General features: G+C 33.4%; 1 protein-coding gene across 2 annotated transcripts; it reads right to left on the bottom strand.

Moving 5' to 3' along the window:
- Positions 1 to 4,106: 4,106 nt before the first annotated feature.
- LOC125051092 (MADS-box MEF2 type transcription factor MIG1) lies at positions 4,107 to 18,092 on the bottom strand. 2 transcript variants are annotated; one of them, XM_047651241.1, is made up of 9 exons: positions 17,756 to 18,092; positions 17,503 to 17,580; positions 16,947 to 17,085; positions 16,516 to 16,645; positions 14,231 to 14,396; positions 13,119 to 13,172; positions 10,983 to 11,254; positions 9,218 to 9,343; positions 4,107 to 6,113 (listed from the first exon to the last, which is right to left on the bottom strand). In XM_047651241.1, exons 1-9 carry the CDS (start codon positions 17,862 to 17,864, stop codon positions 6,018 to 6,020), a joined length of 1,170 nt encoding a protein of 389 aa, XP_047507197.1. In that variant the 5' UTR covers positions 17,865 to 18,092; the 3' UTR covers positions 4,107 to 6,017. The 2 variants fall into 2 exon arrangements, with proteins under 2 accessions (XP_047507197.1, XP_047507198.1); XM_047651242.1 differs by having other exon boundaries at positions 14,231 to 14,360; positions 17,756 to 18,091.
- Positions 18,093 to 18,344: the final 252 nt, after the last annotated feature.

Consider the following 18,344-nt stretch of genomic DNA (forward strand, 5'->3'; position numbering starts at 1 on the left):
ATCTATAATTGGACAGAAAGCAAGTGAATGCTCTCTTATTTCCAACTTTATAGTTTCCATGTTAAAATTGACAAACCTTTGTATCATACTAATTTGCTCTTCATGTGAAACGTCAGGAGTACAATCCAGTGTTATTGAAAAATATTTATTAATTCGACATAAATGTTGAATTTGGTTACCGAGTATAAAAATTAGTTCATTTTGGATTTTACTAAGGTATGTCGGCATATAATTGAAATCATAAGACAAACACACTCAAGAAACTCCGGCGCAGCGGCCTTTCTTTTGATTCGCTAAGCTCTTGAGTAATTAACGTAAACTAAAACCCAAAGCGTAAAATGACACTTCAAACGTACGTAAGAATATTGTAGAGTAACATAAATAATTTCGGTGGCGGCGCCTTCATTGTCTTAGCGCCTGTGTGCACCGCACACTTCGCACACATGGGCGGCGCGGCCCTGCCTATAACATTGTAAATGTTAATCGCAAACGACAATATCCAAATATACTCCGGTATACCAATCTCCAACGAACGAATTCGATTAGGAATCGTTTGACGAACGTCGATTGGAACTCAGCCAGACATCCTATGACTATATATTTATTTATTTAATAAGGGAACATGATAGACATCACAAATACAAGTTATAATTGTATAAATGTCCTTGAATCATTTCTCAGGTAAGATCAATAAATGTAACACAACTAAAATTAAAATAAATACAATAGGCAAAGGTAAACGGCAAATTAGAGTACATAAATTAACAATTATAACAATGATTTAAAAGCAGTACAAAAACCTATCCAGTTATAGGAAATACATTATATTTGGAGGCACGAACCCCATGTTAGTACGGTAGCTAAATTTGTTTATTTATAAAAAACACAATCATGTCCTAACAGGTGACCCTAAATCTACATGCATAACCAATAACAAAAAATTACACACGAAATTAAATACACACATAAGAAATTAAAAGAAGAAAAGAAACTAACTACAAATAATAGAACTTTTGTCAGTTCACTCAACGGACAATAAAAAAGGTCCGTTAACCTATGTATTACTTTCACTACTTTTCAGAAGGTTAGTCCTAGCTGTTGGCGCATTAAATCAATTGCATGAGACCTGCAGTGCGATTCTGTTAATCCGTGAGTTCACCTCCCACTAACAACGCTCCCTTCGTCACTCACGTCATTTTTGGAATCTCATGGTATTCTGTTAAGCAATTTCACATTACGTCTTTACAAGCGGAGGGAGCTTGTAGTTTATTGTTTATCAGAATGCCAAATCGTAAAATGACTGCTTCACGACTGATTTGAGCGCGACCGCCGCTGCGAAATCCGCTGTGAGAGTTCGAAAAGTGAGTTACAGAATCGCAAGGCTGGCTGGAACATGAAGGTCGTCAACTCGCCAGTATAAATAGATTTTGAAAGATATCATAAAAACCATGAATGTTTTAGGTTGTCGATAGCATATTCTCTAATTAGAATTGAATAAACCAGTCGGGCGTATATAGCCATCACTAAAACCACTTCGTGAGCCAACCACAACTCCGAACTGAGAGACTCCCGGGTTCGCTTACGCATTCTAGCGGAGGTCGAAGCTCAAGTAGCTCAAGGACGTCGCCAGGGGTGGGGACAGGTCGGGCCAGTCGCCAATCCTTCCCCATTGGGAATCGTAAACTTTATTATTATTAATTAATATATTTTATTAGTTTATGTATCATGTTTTATATTGTACAGTTCTGACCCTGTTTGAGTAGTTACTTGCTTGCAAGCAGGAGATGAGAGTTAGTATATCTATGATACTGAACTGGAGTCTTATAACTTATTTAGTATCTATTAAACTCTGAATCTGGACTGACGAACGAAGAAACGGACCAACTGGCGCAAATCAAAGACAATAATTGTAGCTACAAAGTACGACGCTACTTTGCATACAAGTGTGGTATTCTCTAGGTTTGTCTATGAAAAAAGCTTAAACAGAAAATAAAGATAACAAATAAAAAAGGCTCAATCGCTTAAGCTCGTATATAAACGTGCGCGTTTATATAACTCAAGCAAATTGAAGAATTACAAAATTAATCACAACAATGTACTTTTATTACTTGTTATAATGAAACCTACTAAATGTAATACGTTTGTTCATATAACAATAATTAAACCTACTTATACACAATACTTAGGCTGTATTAATTGGATTCACCCACTCGTAGACACAAATAGTTGTTAATACTGAACGGTAAAATGCCTATTCTATAAAAAAAGTGGCGCTATAATCTCTAGGTCTTGACATTAGATTTCTGTATAGCAAGTAGATATTCTGTAGGAGAAATAAAAAAAAAACATTTGGCAAAAAAGTGAACTCCACACATTCGTCTCTAGATAGAGGGTACGCGATATTTAATTTTAGATTACAGATTGCCGATTGGGCCATTAATATTATTCGTGAATATCTTAAAAAACGTTAATTAAAAGAAACCTTTACCACTTAATCAAAAATACATACATATTACATATAGATTAGATTTATAATAAAAAAATAGGGGTTGATCGTAGAGGAGTGAAACTTAGAGGTTGTATGTATTTTTTAATGCTGTATCATAAAAACAGAAAAAAATATCTAAAAATAAAAAAATATATTGATGGGTGGTCTACCCTTAACTTTTTGGGGGATGAAAAATAGATGTTGTCCGATTCTCAGACATACCCAATATGCACACAAAATTTCATGAGAATCGGTCGAGCCGTTTCGGAGGAGTTGAACCACAAACACCGCGACACGAGAATTTTATATATTAGATTTAATGTTAAAAATTACGATTGACGAATACTGGTTTATATAAGAATCTAGATATAACCTAATTTATATAAAAGATCACTTACCAATTCGCATATGAACGGCGCAATAAGATGCAATGGCGATCAATGCAGTGACCTAGTTCCCGGTCAAACCCCGCGCGTCTTCACCCGGACCTTTCATCCTGTTCTACAGGTGAGGTAGGTTATGGCTGCATTAATAAAACTATATTAAAGTATATAGTACACCAATAATATGCGACTCTGGTCCTATGCCTATAATTGAACTTCATTGGCGTATTTTATGTTGGAGTTTGAATATGTTAATAATGGCAGGCAACACTTGTCACATGTGAAGAAAAAGTTTTAGTTTGGAATATTAGAATGCCTGTTTAAATTTTATATAAAACTAGCTGACTAAACGTATGCTGTATCAAAAAAAAATAAAAACAAAAAAGTTTGTATAAAAAATATTTCTTTTGGTTAGGACACCCCTTATCACTTAGGCGTTTGAAAGATAGATAGTAGCCGATTCTCAGACTCACTGATTATGCATAAAAATTTCATAAGAATCGGTCGAGCAGTTTCGGAGGAGTATGGTAACTAACATTGTGACACGAGAATTTTATATATTAGATGATTGTTTTCTGTTATTTGTTGTTTAAGTAAATTCTCTTCAAGACGTGGACAGTGAAACATCCTAGTGATATTTATACGTACGTACCTACTGTATATAGGCGCGACATGTACTACGTAATATACCCTCTGGCATTGAGTGTCCATGGGCGGCGGTATCACTTAACATCAGGTGAGCCTCCTGCCTGTTTTGTTCTATAGAAAAAATAGGTGCAATACTATACACTTCTATATAAAAATACATATTATTGTAATTTATACTAACGACTTAATAATAATACTTACTAATTATTATACAAAGCTAGATAGTTTATTTAATTCAAATTTATAAGATTGGAATAGTTTATAAGTAGGAATTAAAACATTATTTAATATTTAATCAAAACGCTGTGTACCAGTAGATTATATAGACCATAATATGCCCATGTGGCGAAGAAAAACATCGGGAGAAACTGCCATGTTTTCTGAACTTAAAAACTATATAAATAGAAGTTTGATCACTTTATTGTCTTTGAAAATAAATACAGAAAACCAAGGCCACTATCCATAGACTAGTCACTAGACCCTTGTAGAGTGACACTAGTAAACATAATTGAAAGAGAAACGTTTACGAAAGTTTAATAATATTAGATAAAACGCGAGTTTATAATTACAGGTAATTAAAAAACAGATTGTTAATATGTTTTTATTTCTTCCACCAAATAGCTTATCTTCCCGTACATAATATATTACTTAATAAATAATTATAAGAGCTACTTACAAATGAGTACGCGACTCTTGCCGTATTCTTATATTGTTTGATAACTAAGAATTTTTCTTACATCGATACCTTATTGATAAGTTAGGTATCACGCAAAAATATATTATTTTATAATTATTCTACAATATATCGTTTAGTAATACCTACAACAGTAATCATGTACAATAAATAGTCGTATAAGTTACTGGCGAAGAACAGAATATAATAATTTATTTTGGCGCCTTTCGACGTTATAGCGGCCATCTCAACATCATGAAAGTTTACCGGCCATTTTAAATTTTTTGTTATTATGACAACTTTTTTTGAAATAGATTCAACAATTAACAGCTGCATTTGGGAAATATCAATTAAAATCAACCGCAATGCAATGTTATTTATAGTATATTATTTATTTACACTTCGTTAGGTACCTTAACGTTAAAAAGGAGATTACATAAGTTATTAGGCAACGGGCGATTTCTTCCGGAATAAGATTGTCAAAGGAACGCAAATTAAAACTACCGCCAGAGAACATAAAATGTTGCTTTAAGCAACTAGGAATTTTAGGATTAAAAGGAACAGAAGTAGAGAAAGTTGTAAAATGTGCATCTTGCGCCGCAATCGAATTGCGAATTCTTCGGAACTCCGAAAAGTCAAATTTAGGAAGTCCAAATATGAATCTGATAAATATATTTTGTGCTCCAACTTATCAACCTGGTGTTCGGTTATATCTGGAAAACACACAGCGTAATCGAGAATTGATATAATTAATTATGATAATCGTCATAAAAGAGATATTATCATCTTATAAGATCAATAAATGACTTGGCACTTGGAACAGTTTATCATATCTGTATGAGTCAAAAAGATTAGAAACAGTTTTGATAAGAAATTACATAATTTCCTTTTATAGATTTATACTGTTAAGTAACTTATATATAACATTGAATCTACATAAATAAATTAAGTGTCATTATCCTATGTGCGTACCATGGTGCGGGTGACTGTTGTTTAATTTTTCTTTCAATTGGATTTTATTTGTAGACTAGAACATTCTGGCTGGGTAAAATTTAAGTTACTACAGTTATGTATTTAATATATTACGAATGTGGTACAGCTGAAATACTTTGTAAATCGCGGCAACTTTCAAGAATGAAACGAAACGTTACTGAAATTGTCACCCGCACCATACTACAGCGTACAATCGCACATATACCTATAGTATACGCTATAGTTTGTCCAAATGATGAATTTCTTCACTATTCCTTCCTTTCATCACTTAGGGTTTAAAGAAAACGTTATTTTTCTCTAGTTATTATGATTGTTTCTGAACCATGATTTTTTGATTATTATATTTTGTATATACTCCCAGGAACCGGATACATGTCAAGACGTTTTAACCAACTTCAAAAAATACAAAGGTCGAAAAATATAGTATCGAAATTGCATTACCCGTTTTTAAAACGAATGGTTATTTGTTGATATGTATATTAATAATTAATATTATTGGTTCTAAGTTGACAAAACACAATAATTTACTTATCTATACCATTAATATCCACCCTAACTACATTAAAACATAATAAAACCATTACGAACGCTGTCACTGTAAAAAAAATTCTTCGCTGATTAACAGCTGATAGGTCAAATGTGAGTTCACGACCTTTACGAGGATGATGACCCAAAGAATACCCTCTTTTTTGTTAAAAATATATTTCCTTTACACATCTATCATTAAATAATAAAAGTACGCATTTTTATATATATATTTTAATACAACATTTACGAATCACTACAAAACCGTCTAAATCTTTCGGGATTTCGTGGTCTGTTTGATAACCAGCTAATAACGATGTCTGCTGGGATATATATTTGGGTTTTGTACGTTTGGATTTGACTGCTGAACGGGATAGCCTTGAGTAATGCTGCCAGGTTTTGCCTGCAAAATAACGTTATAAATATAAACTCATAAATATCCATAATTCACAAATAAGCTATTGCATAGATTTTATCGCGGGCGCGGCGACCGAATCAGGAAATACCGTATCGAAATAAACCTAACACACGATGACGTAATATAGGTGTGGCCAATACGCGTTAGGGAGGGACAGAACGCATACTGCGTCTCACATCGGTTTAGCGTGATCGGATAGGTGTGTTAGTCTGACGGCCAAAATTAATAATGTATCATCAATCTATGATTATAACCAATCTTGGACTGATTCATATCTAAAGACCGATCTCCAATCTGCATGCCAATAAACATTTCTGCTATCCGATTGTTTATTTGACAAAAGATTGACAGCAATCTTTTGCGTGATCCTTGCCTCTCGACCGCGTTTCGTTCAATGCAATATGTTGTGTTCAAGCATACCAAAAGTTTGCTGTTTTTGGAACGAACTAAAATAAGTAAGACTTAGGGTCTGTTTCACAATGTATGGATAAAGTAGCAAATAGCTATGCAACGTTTTGTTTGTTTTTTTGTTACGAACAAATAAAGTTACAAAATTCTATAGAAAAACATAGAACCTTTACCTCTTTGTTGGTCATTTAATATTACTTGTAATGAAACGGGCTGTCATTGTCATATGGTATTTTTGTTTGTTAGGTTATTGAGTATTTTAGTACATATTATTACAAATATAAATTTTCTCTGAGTAGTTTGTGTATGTTGTTTTTGTGATTGGAGGTTGGTTCTTTAACTTAAAAAAAATGTCTACGCAAAAACGTGAAAGAAGCGTCAATTTCAGCCGGGAAGAAGTTGACCTTCTAACTTCGCTTGTTGCTGACCATAAAAATATATTAGAAAATAAAAAGAGTGACTCAGTCACCTGGCAGGAGAAAGAGCGGTGCTGGAAGACGCTGGAGGCGCTGTTTAATAGCACAAGTGGGGTAAACTTTCGCAGTGCTAAAGCTTAAAGAGGGCTACAAGAAAAAAGTCTGCCTTGATACATGCTGAAACATATCGTACAGGAGGTGGCCCTAGTGCTGCTACTCCTCTTACCCCCGATCGAGGAAAAAGTCAAAGACATGATATTGTTGTCTGTCGAAGGAAATGAAAGTCAATTGAAAGGAAGAGCTTCTAAATAAGAGAAAGCAATGGGCATTTGAAGAGGAAGAAAGAGAGCATAAAAGAGAATTATGGGCCATAGAAAAAAATATATTGTTAAATAAATTAGAAAAATAATAGATTTTGTGCCTGGAGCGAGGATGTATTGTATTAAAAATTTGTATTTTTATTTAAATAAAAGCATTGAATTTTTATTTAATTTATCTCAAAAATGTTGTAATTTATAAAATATTATAGTAATAAAGCAAAATAATCACTTATAAGATTACTTCGCACACTTGCATTTCCCACGTTGTCAATTGCGCTTTGATCAATATCATCAGCTTGTTCATCTACTTGTTGCAGTAGTTCAAAATGTTCATCTCGCATATCAATAGCAATATTGTGCAACACTGCACAAGCCACTATCACGGCTTGTACACGAGATACTTGAAGCAAAACCTTTTTTGACAAACCGATTTTGGGGAACCGATTTTTTCCAAACACCATATTATGTCCTTTTCACCACATTTCTGCTTCGTATTTGAGATTCGTTATAAAGATGTTCTGCTGGAGTCTTGAGGTTTTGAAGTGGAGTTAGTAGGTAGTATCTATAGTAACAAATATTTTTGGTTGTAGCTAATATTTAATTTTTTTTTACAAAAGTTGATGAAAAGATGAAACCTGCAAGAAGTCACATATAGACATCACTTTGTGTAAAAGTGTCTCCAAAGCTTCTTTTGTTAACCTAAATCTAAATGTGAATTCGGCGTCATTCAGGCTCTGGATATAATTAATTCTTGTCTTCTTATTATGTCTTCGCACAGAAGTACGTTGTCTTCTTCCAGCTTCAGAATTACTATCCCAATCGGATAATTGCATTTAAACTTCCAAATCACTATCACTAGAACTGGAAGATGACGAAGATGAATAAATTTTCCCAATGAATATTAAGTTAGGTCGCAATCCCAAACCCAAATCATACGAGTTTCACCGATAGCAATCCGAGATTGATTTGGCCAATCGAAGAAACTGTCAAAATGGACAGATAGGTTGTTGGCATGAGTAAACATTCATTTTCATACAGAGGGCAATCTTCAATCTCTTATCCGCCCTCTGAACGATTGGTTGAATAATTAGATTGGTATCTCAGTCCATGTATTGAATATTGGCATGCTTTTCTTTAGAAATGGATTGAATTGTCAGTCTATGACAGCTAAAATTGGATTGATATTGCATATTGGTTTTGGCCGTGAGTCTGGTAGAGTGGTAGATTGAATTATTATCAAAGAAAAAAATACTGCAAAACATAAATAAATAATTATATTGCATAAGTTTATAAAAAATGCTATGCAATAGCTTTACCGCGGCAGTCCCCGAGTGCCACACGTATTTTTTACGTAGAGTGATTTTATATATTAGCCTATATAATATAATCGTTGAGTGTTTGTGCGTATTGTGAACTATCAGTACCTCTCTAATTATATATATTATTTTAAGATAAAATTGTGTAAATATTAAGCACTGAACCGATTTTATGGTACCTATACAATAATAAAACTGGCAGTTTAAAAGTTGGCCTAGTGGCTTCAGCGTGCGACTCATCCCTGAGGTCGTAGGTTCGATCCCCAGCTGTGCACCAATGGACTTTCTTTCTATGTGCGCATTTAACACCGCTCGAACGGTGAAGGAAAACATCTTGAGGAAACCAGCTTGCCACACCCATAAAGTCGACGGCGTGTGTCAGGCACATCAGGCTGATCACCTACTAGCCTATTATATTAACAAATGATTATGAAACAGATACAGAAATCTGAGGCCTAGACCTCAAAAGATGTAACGTATAACAATAAAACTAGTAAATATTCAGTAGCACCAGTTTTAAATTTAACAAATACAATTTACGCAGTATATATACTTTAAAACTATGTTCAGTAAAGGGAAGTTGATGTCTTTTGTATGAAAGATCGAGGATTGTTAAAAAATTAAATCACCTGTATTGTGTTGTGTTGCGGTTGATGTATGGCCAGATGACGGGACACGGGCGGTTGCGCATAAACCACTCCGCTACTAACTGCCGGGTGGTGAGCTTCACTTAACCCTATTAATACTTGTGGAGCCTAAAAATACAAATGGTATCGTTATTCCTGAGACAGCACTTCTTTATATAAAGTAAGTATTGACTGGTGATTAAAAAGAGTGGCGGATAGTTTCGTGCCAGTTCTTGCCCGCTCTACGCTCTTGACATGCGAACTGGTATTAAATGTTAATTTAGAATCAATTTAACATCTTTTCTGTTGACGTTCATAAGTGTACTTGGTTACCTATATGACCCAAGTTATTTTGAGTTTGACTATTGATTTGATATTATTAGCGTAGTGGAAGTGCACTTTTACTTAGAACGAAAATAATTGAATACCAGCTGCCTATTATCTATACGCAATAAGTAAGACTTTTATCTCGTAAATCATTTTAATTTTACAATCTAACTTTGCACTAAAGTCATAGATATTTCAATGCAATTTATAAGAACCATACCTCATATTAGGGAGCGTTTAAGTATTACGCCATTTTTGAAGATAATTGAAACAAACAAGGGGGGAGCCCCCCCCTTGTAAAGCGCCGTAACGTTTTTCTGTACCCAAGTATAGTAAAACGTTTCGTGACCACCTAGTGGTGTAAAGTACTGAAGAGTTGAAAATAATATTAATAATAACGCGTAATTCAATCCCCGCCCCGTATCGTAATGTTTTACAAAAGACACCCCAACCAAAATTAAAATTCTTTACGTAATTCTTGAACGCTCCCTTATACAAATAAGGCGAAAATTGATGTCACGCTGGTAGGATAAAATTGAAGCTATCCTTACTGCTGAAGAACAGGGTTGGCTTCAGCATGACAACAGTGCCTTCAAAATGTGACAATTGACAATTGACACACACTCAAGGATGGAAAAGAGGGTAGAAGGAAATTGAACTTTGACCTAAAAATCGTGTGTCAGGCATAGAAGGCTGATCACCTTTTTTATATAAAAGGGTGTAAACTTATACTGCCGCCCATAGACAGTCACATTGGCTGAGGGCTCGCAATTGCGTTGCCGGCTTTAATAATTGGTACGCTCTTTTCTTGAAGGACCCTAAGTCGAATTAGTTCGGAAATGCATCGGACGACAATTCACCTACTTGCATATTAAGAAAAAACTTATCACGAAACAAAAGAGAAGCTGTGTTTGTAATGTAACTGACTTTAATTTAAAAGATATAATTTTTTATGTACCTATTTATACATTGGTAATAGTTGTAATCACATGGGCGAGGCCAGCTGTATTAAATTTTTCCCCGCAAACGATTTCATACAAAAAAGACTTGGTTAACCAATTTTCATTGTGAACATATCAAAAACAGTATTTTTTGTAACTTTTCTTAACAGCCGCTTCTCTTAGGTAAAAATTCAAAGACCATAGCGCTAGCCATAATGCTCACATTTTAAAGATTTCGGTATCTGATATTTCGTGATATTTTCTATATTAATAGGCAAGTTAAACACAATTTTACAGATCACACAAAACAGCAGATGATCAGCCTTCTGTGCCTGACACACGCTGTCGATGTCTAGGTCAGAAGTTTGCCCAAGTCTTTTCCATCCTTGAGTGATTGTTATTGCCCACGTTTCTAACGGGTTCTGTTGATAGGCACATGCTCTGTTCTTCAGTCGCCTCTACAACCTTAATTTTCTAATCACCACGTAGGAAAAGCCTACCTGCTGATCCTTCTTGGGTTCCGGATGTTGCTGCCCCTCCCTATTCTTCAGCATATCCATATATAGCTGCGACTGGGGCGCCGGCGCATACATCAAGTTCGAATGATGTGGGGTATGGGGGGTGTGTGGAGTGTGGGGAGTATGCGCATGATGAGCATAGAGCAGGGGCGGTGGACGCTCAGTGACCACGCCCACTACGCTTGTCGGCATCGCGTAGTACCCCCCAGAGGAAACACCGGAACCACTGACGTTTGACGCATATTGAGATGTTTCTATAAACCAAGTGTTATTAAATACACGTAGATGATATTTGGGTAGTAAAGACACTTATTGACTATTTTGAAATTGGAACAACCTCTTTTAGGGGAAATTAATAGATTTACGAAATATATCATTATGACAACTGGTTTTTAATTAGCTTGAAGAGCAGGACACCCAATTAATACACACACACATCATAAAATCAGCCAATACACTAAGTTCTATATGTTATGAGTCATCAGCCACTCATCGTGACCAACAAATTCGTTATGTACATGTCACCATGATTTGCATTAAAAAAAAATTATCAATATCTACAAAACGACAGTTATCTTAAATCGAATAAGACAACATATCAGAGCAATATCATATCTAGAATTACGTGTAAATAGCGTTAAAAATAAACAAGTAAAAACACATATTTTTTTTTAATTAAATTTAATTGTACTGTCTCTTTTCATCAGCCTTTTACCGGCCTTTTCACAACTGGAGCACTGATCTTGATTAACTAAGAGTTTTTAAGTTAAAACAGTTATAGTACTGATTTATACAATGTTTTATCAAGCACTGTGTAACTTGATAGGATAGTAAGTTAAAATTTCATTTTAGTTTGGTTAAATGAAGGCACATCACAATGATTTACTGTTAGTATAGTTAAATGATTATTGAAACCAAATAAAGATGAAGTTACCAATTACCAAATTAGTATAAAACAACTTTAATTTAACGACTTAAACCCACCATTTAAATATTTTTTAGGACAAGACAACGTAGTTTGGGTTGTGAGAGGGAAAATTAAAAATTGGCTATACTCTGATTTTTAATTCCGTAGAATTCTGACAGCTATCATTTTTTGACATATCAGAGATGGCAAACCTTTTTGACCGGGCACATTTTTCAATTTCAATACGAGTCTATACATACATTTTATTGTTAGTTAATGTATCCATTTTATTAAGTGCGGTGCCCCACATTAAAAGTGGTTATTACGTTCCACAAACAGTAAAAAACGCATAAGTAAAGATAGCATTTTATTTTTTTTAAAAGGTTTACTAAATCTGGAATTAGTAGGTAGTGATGCCAGCTAAAGAATAAAATAAAGTAATTAAAGTTAATTCGATATATTGTTCGTGATATTGAAATATTTGTTATTTTTGTAGTGGGTCACTTGAGTAAGTAAATATTTAGATTTACCTTTTTGTAGGTAAAACATAAAAAATACGTAGCATTATTTTTATTGCCCTCAACTAAGTCAAATTTGTCCCGTTTTCGGTGGAGACCTTTTTTTAGTAGCAACACTAATGTCAGAATTCTACGGAATGAATAATCAGAGTATAGAAAATAATGAACGAAATGTTATCTACGATTAAGTAATATGTTTGACTCTTTCCTCGTCTAAGAAATTATTACTATTCATTAGCCATACAGCTGTTGTAATATCGATGCAACCTACTCGCACTTTTGTAAATAATATTGTACAATTGTCAGCAACTAAAATTCTTATGTTATTTGCTATACACGTTGTACATAACTAACCTACCACTAAGTGAATGTAATATTTGACACAAATCTTTAAACCAACTCTTTCTTTAAAGAAGTTTTTCCATGGCAATGCAATGTTTCAATATTAGGTCTAAAATCCTACAGGAAGTTAAACACAAAAATAAAACACACCAATTAAAAACTAGCGAAGGTCGATATTGTATAGGATTCAAGTCAAGTAAACCTCCAGGCATATTAGATTGAAGTACTACAAACGAAGGGTTACAAGATGAAAGGCTACTACAGGTACTACAAGAAAAGTAAGTAAAAAATAACGAAAATGATAATGAAAACTCGTGCACAAGCGTAATATGACACCTAGTGACAACTCACTGTTCCACAAAACCGCTCGAGCCATTTGGCGGCCCATTCGACCATCTTCAACTTCTGCAAAAGATTTTTTAAACATTTATACCTATCAATAGATCATCCGGTGAACTTCGTATCACCTCCGTTTTTTTTATATAACAGGGGGCAAACGGGCAGGAGGCTCACCTGATGTTAAGTGATACCGCCGCCCATAGACACTCTCAATGCCTGAGGGCTCGCGAGTGCGTTGCTGGCCTTTTAAGAACTGGTACGCTCTTTTCTTGAAGGAACCTAAGTCGAATTGGTTCTGAAATACTTCAGTGGGCAGCTGGTTCCACAAAGTGGTGGTGCGTGGCAAAAACTGCCTTGAAAAACGCTCAGTTGTATATACTTAAATATGTTTGATACTTAATACAAAATTTTACACAAAAACAGACTACTACAGCTATGAAACAGTCAAATTTCTGGACACCAAATTCTAGACAACCAAGTGACTTTTTTATTTCTAAAAACACATCAAATGTTTCACAGCTACGAACAGTTTGCATTTAATTTATATCGTCGTTTTCATAATTTTTCTTTGCTTATTATTATTTGTTTCTCAAACGTTCAAACTATCGCTTAACTTTTATAACACTTTTATCAAAATTAGCCAAATCGGTCCAGCCGTTATCGGTAAATTTTATATATACAAATACGTTCTTTTTCTTCTTTTATACCGAAATATTTCATATTCACTGGGCTATGATCACGCAGCAAAATAAAATGAATATTAATTTACTTTAAATTATATTTCTTGTTAAGAGAGATTTTGCAAAGCAAACGGTGTATAAAAAAACACAGTTCTGGCGTGAATATCTGCTGAAATCGCAGCCATTCTATAATAATTTAATTATGATGCAAAGATTTCAACACAAGCTAGCTATAAACATCATTTCATCATTGATATCCTAAATGTGACCGAACTCAGGAACTAAGAATATTACATAGTATACCGAGATACTATAGACTAAACACTATACAATCTAATCAACTTGATAACAGACTTCCAGTCTGTTGAAAACAAGCTTATTAAAATCGATTTAAATGCTGAGCAAAACAAATTCGCAGTTTAATTTTACACTTAATTTACTTACTATGATCCGAGTATACATTGTGCTGTTTCATAGCGGGCTGGTGTAACCGATGGGCATATAAGGCGTATGTTGGTGAGGGGGACCTCTGCCGCTTGACACCAGACTGTATGGGACCACGTACAATAGTTTGCTGTTGTGGAAACAATTTGTACTTTGAGTACGATTTCTTGAACAAAGAGAAACAACCTTTGAACTCCGTGTTTGTAACTACCACAACACCGAGAAAGGGAAACGAGCTTTCAGAAATGGTATGACTGGTTTTCAGTTAAAAAAATCTCTAGAAATACATGATCAATTGACACAATAATATATTTCGCATTTAAAATTATAAATATCGCAGAAGTCGCGTGCTAAAAGCATCGTCCGGCTCGAAGGACCAATGTACAGCTTGCTAGCCAGTGAAGTATAAAAATGTATATTTAAATATATACGTGTGTCAGAGTGTTAAGAGTATCTGTGTAGTAAGCGAAGTGTTTGTTTGCTGCGCTAGATGAGTAAATATTTGAGAGGGTGTAAACTTAGAACCTAACAACGCTGTATTCATTCCCAAGGTATAAAATCAGCAGAATTTTCCAAATTCCTTCCTTCCAAATTCCAAATCTGCAAATCCAATCTAGAAGTTCAGACACCTCTCTTTCGAATTCTTCGCGATTATAACGGCTTAAACAGTACTTATCTAAAGTTCGTAATTCTTTTTTGGGAAAAGGGATACTCTTCTTTAATAAAATCCCAGAGGCTCTTTTATCTCCACCTTTTAATAAATTTAAGAAATGTATTAAAGAAAAGCTGTGCAAAAAGGTTTACTATAAAGTAACGATTATCTAGTTGATAAAAGGGCCTGGGACTAGTGCTAGACAGGCTACTTCTAATTAATTTGCGATATTTGTTTTAAAATAAGTGTTGTTTGATGATTTGCTATTTTAAAAGAGTACCGAGAGTTTTTTACGCCGGCTTTTTCTCTCGGCCTACACCCTCTGTCTTCTTTGCCGATGAGTAGGGATGCCTACAAATTCAAATTTAATGACGTGGAATAAGTGATACATGTATCTTATGTTCCATAATAAACATATTTTATTTTATTTTTTATCCGAAGCTGGATATATTCAGTAGTGGCCTGATCAATTTTAAAAAACTTTTGCTGTTTTTTTTCTGCTTAACAAAACTAGCTGGTGTTTTTTGTAGATATATATTTTTATTGCACTTTTTTTTTAAATTTGTTGTAACATATACCGTACATATAGTCTTATGCATGATGTTATATACTTGAATAAATAAATAAATCCGGATCACTTAGCCGTACAGTTTTACCATAGTTAAGTAGTGGATAACGCGATGTGTGCACCAAAAGCTTCCTAATCCTTAGTCGACAATATTTTATCGAATTTATTAAATAACGTGATCGGATCTTACAAAAATAAAAAAATAATTATCTAACACGAATCTATACTGTGATTATAAGTACGTGTGTAGGTACTTATTAAGTCCTTGGTTTTATCAACTTACATTATATTACATAAATTGAAAACAAATTAATCACGAATGCGCAGACACACCCACCAATTAAAATAACGATTAGTAGCGTCGAGAATCGCAAGCAAAAAAAAAATTCTAAATTTGTGGGACATAATAAAGCGACTTCGGTGTGTTACCTGCAATATCTGTGTAATTTAGGTTTTGTTTTTTTACCTTAATTTTGTTTATTACGGTTTCTATACTATTTCATAGCTCAATGACGGCTTGTAACGATTGAAAATAGCTAGATTTAGCATAGCATTGATCTCTTTATTTCTTTTTCATTCATGGAGTAATTTAAAAAAAATTAGTGACCATTCATACCAATTCCGTTGTTGCATTCTTAACATAGACAAACAAATATAAGGTTCATAGTAAAATAAAAACAATAAAAGCAGTTGAACATCAAGACAATATAAATTTTATACCTTTAACTCCGTCAGACACAAAAATGTTGAACTGTAAACTTATTAAACAATATATAGATTTTTATATAATTAATTTCAAATTTGGAATTCATTTGTTCGCTTAAACTAGTAAATGTTTAAATATGATCATTCAAATGAACTACAGAAAATGTTCTATTTTAAAAAAAATTCAATATTGTATATTAACTGGGCCCATAGAAACGAATTCCTGCAATTGCTTATGGCATTATGACAAGATCTCGAATAAGAAGAATCGAAGAATAGAACAAGAATCGACAAAAGTTAATTTTTTAGTTACTGAATGTTATCCTAAACCTTTACATTTTATATCGAAACGTAAAATACCTTATTAAGCATGTGAGAATTAAGATGAGGTGGTCGGCCTTGAGGTGGTGGCTCCCCTTGACCCTGGGATGGCATCGGAAACATTGGCATTTGTATATTACCCATTGGCATTTTCATTGGTTGCATTTCACTGGAAAAGTACATAAATAGATTTTCTAATATAACATTTCTTTTATAATAAGAGTATATTTAAGCTTGTCTATATATGTAATATCTTATTTTACATTTCTATCATGAATTAATAATTGTTTTTGATCTAAAGATTATCTACTAACAAAGTCTGTAAAAGTGAAGTGAGATTAAAACTATCATAAACATAAAATATCCATACGAGACATTACCTACAAAAAATATAATAAAACATGGAAAAATCTGTTATAATTAATATTAATGTTATAGAAAAGAAATAACTTTACATCTCCTTTACTCACTTTGCTTCCTTTTGTTGTTGTCTCTTTCTAACCTCATCCTCATTCAGTACTCGCTTCAACTGCATAAACAGTTGTTGTTTCTCTTTTTCTAATTGTTTTAACTTTTGTTCAAGTTGTTCGATTTGCTCCTTTGTTTCCTCTGAAAATCAAAAACGCATTGATTTGGCTTCACTTTTTTTTAAGCAATTTTTTTAAAAATCATACCCAGGAATCCATTTCATAAGCCAAATCAAATATAAGCTGAATAGTGTCATTAAATAATCACAATTGAAAATCTCAACTATTAAAATGCTGACTGAAAATTATGCATAATTTTTATTAAATTCAGAAGGATATCAGTTACATACTACATGCCTGTATGTAGTGAAAAAATTATGTATATATAAATAAAATACAATTTAAAAAGCTCAGGTGCAAACCTAGTACTAGTTTAATAGTTGAATAAAGGAATATTAAAAATTAGAAGTATGTTTTTAGCATTTTTATAAATTCAGAGATGGCAATTACAGCCCAACATTTAAGTTCATAAGAAGCAGCCTGTCTGACTATTACTTACCAAGTGTCATAACATCTTGTCGTTCTCTAGCTTCCCGCTCTTTTCTTAGTCTCTCCTCCTCCACCTCTGCTTCATATTCTAATAAAAGTAAAGAAATAAATGTATAATACTAGCCACCATCTGCATCTTCGGAACAAAATTATGATAAGTATTAATTTCTCAAAATTAAAGAAGTTTACAGACTCATATTAAATAATAAGTTTTATTTCATATCAGTGAAATAAACTAGGCATCATAAGCTTAAAATAAGAACCTTCTTTTTTTCTTTGTCTCTCTCGTATAATGTAGCGTTTGAGAGCATTCCACATCTTCTGATCGCCCTCATTTTGTTCTTCAGCAGTTGTTGAAGTAACTGCTGGCATTTTCAAGGACGTAGTCTCCAGGACTGGTGTTATTTTGATTTAGTATGTAAAAATCTTATTTAATAAAACAACACTAAAAGTAAGTGCAGATATTTTCTCTCAAATTGGAGGATTACAACAAGCCAGCAGTATTTTTATTTTTATTGATAAGTTTATTAACAATTTACATTATTCATATTGCGAATCTACAAAATAGAAATCGCCAATCGTAAAGTGTAAACTTAAAACTACCATAGACTATAGAGTGACTACCACAGATTACTAAATATATAATGAATGTACATTAGTCTGTAGGAAAACAATGCAAGTGCCACAGACTTCAATATATCAATTATATTTTATTTATCAACACTTCGAGTTCGTTACATTAATATAGTGAAACCTCGTCGGCTATAAAAATATATCATTTAAACCATATAATTAACTGATAATGAATCTTCAAAGAAAAGAGAATCTAGCTAATTTATAATTATAATATAT

This window comes from Pieris napi, chromosome 7 (assembly GCF_905475465.1).
Source record: "Pieris napi chromosome 7, ilPieNapi1.2, whole genome shotgun sequence".
NCBI lineage: Eukaryota > Metazoa > Arthropoda > Insecta > Lepidoptera > Pieridae > Pieris > Pieris napi.

Excerpts from the sequence above, each read along its gene's own strand:
- LOC125051092 (XM_047651241.1), bottom strand. The coding sequence starts at position 17,864 with ATGCCAGCAGTTACTTCAACAACTGCTGAAGAACAAAATGAGGGCGAT. Across the intron at positions 16,646-16,946 it reads CAACAACAAAAGGAAGCAAA|TGAAATGCAACCAATGAAAA; the intron begins GTGAGTAAAGGA and ends GTACTTTTCCAG. Across the intron at positions 9,344-10,982 it reads AACCCAAGAAGGATCAGCAG|GCTCCACAAGTATTAATAGG; the intron begins GTAGGCTTTTCC and ends TTGTATTTTTAG.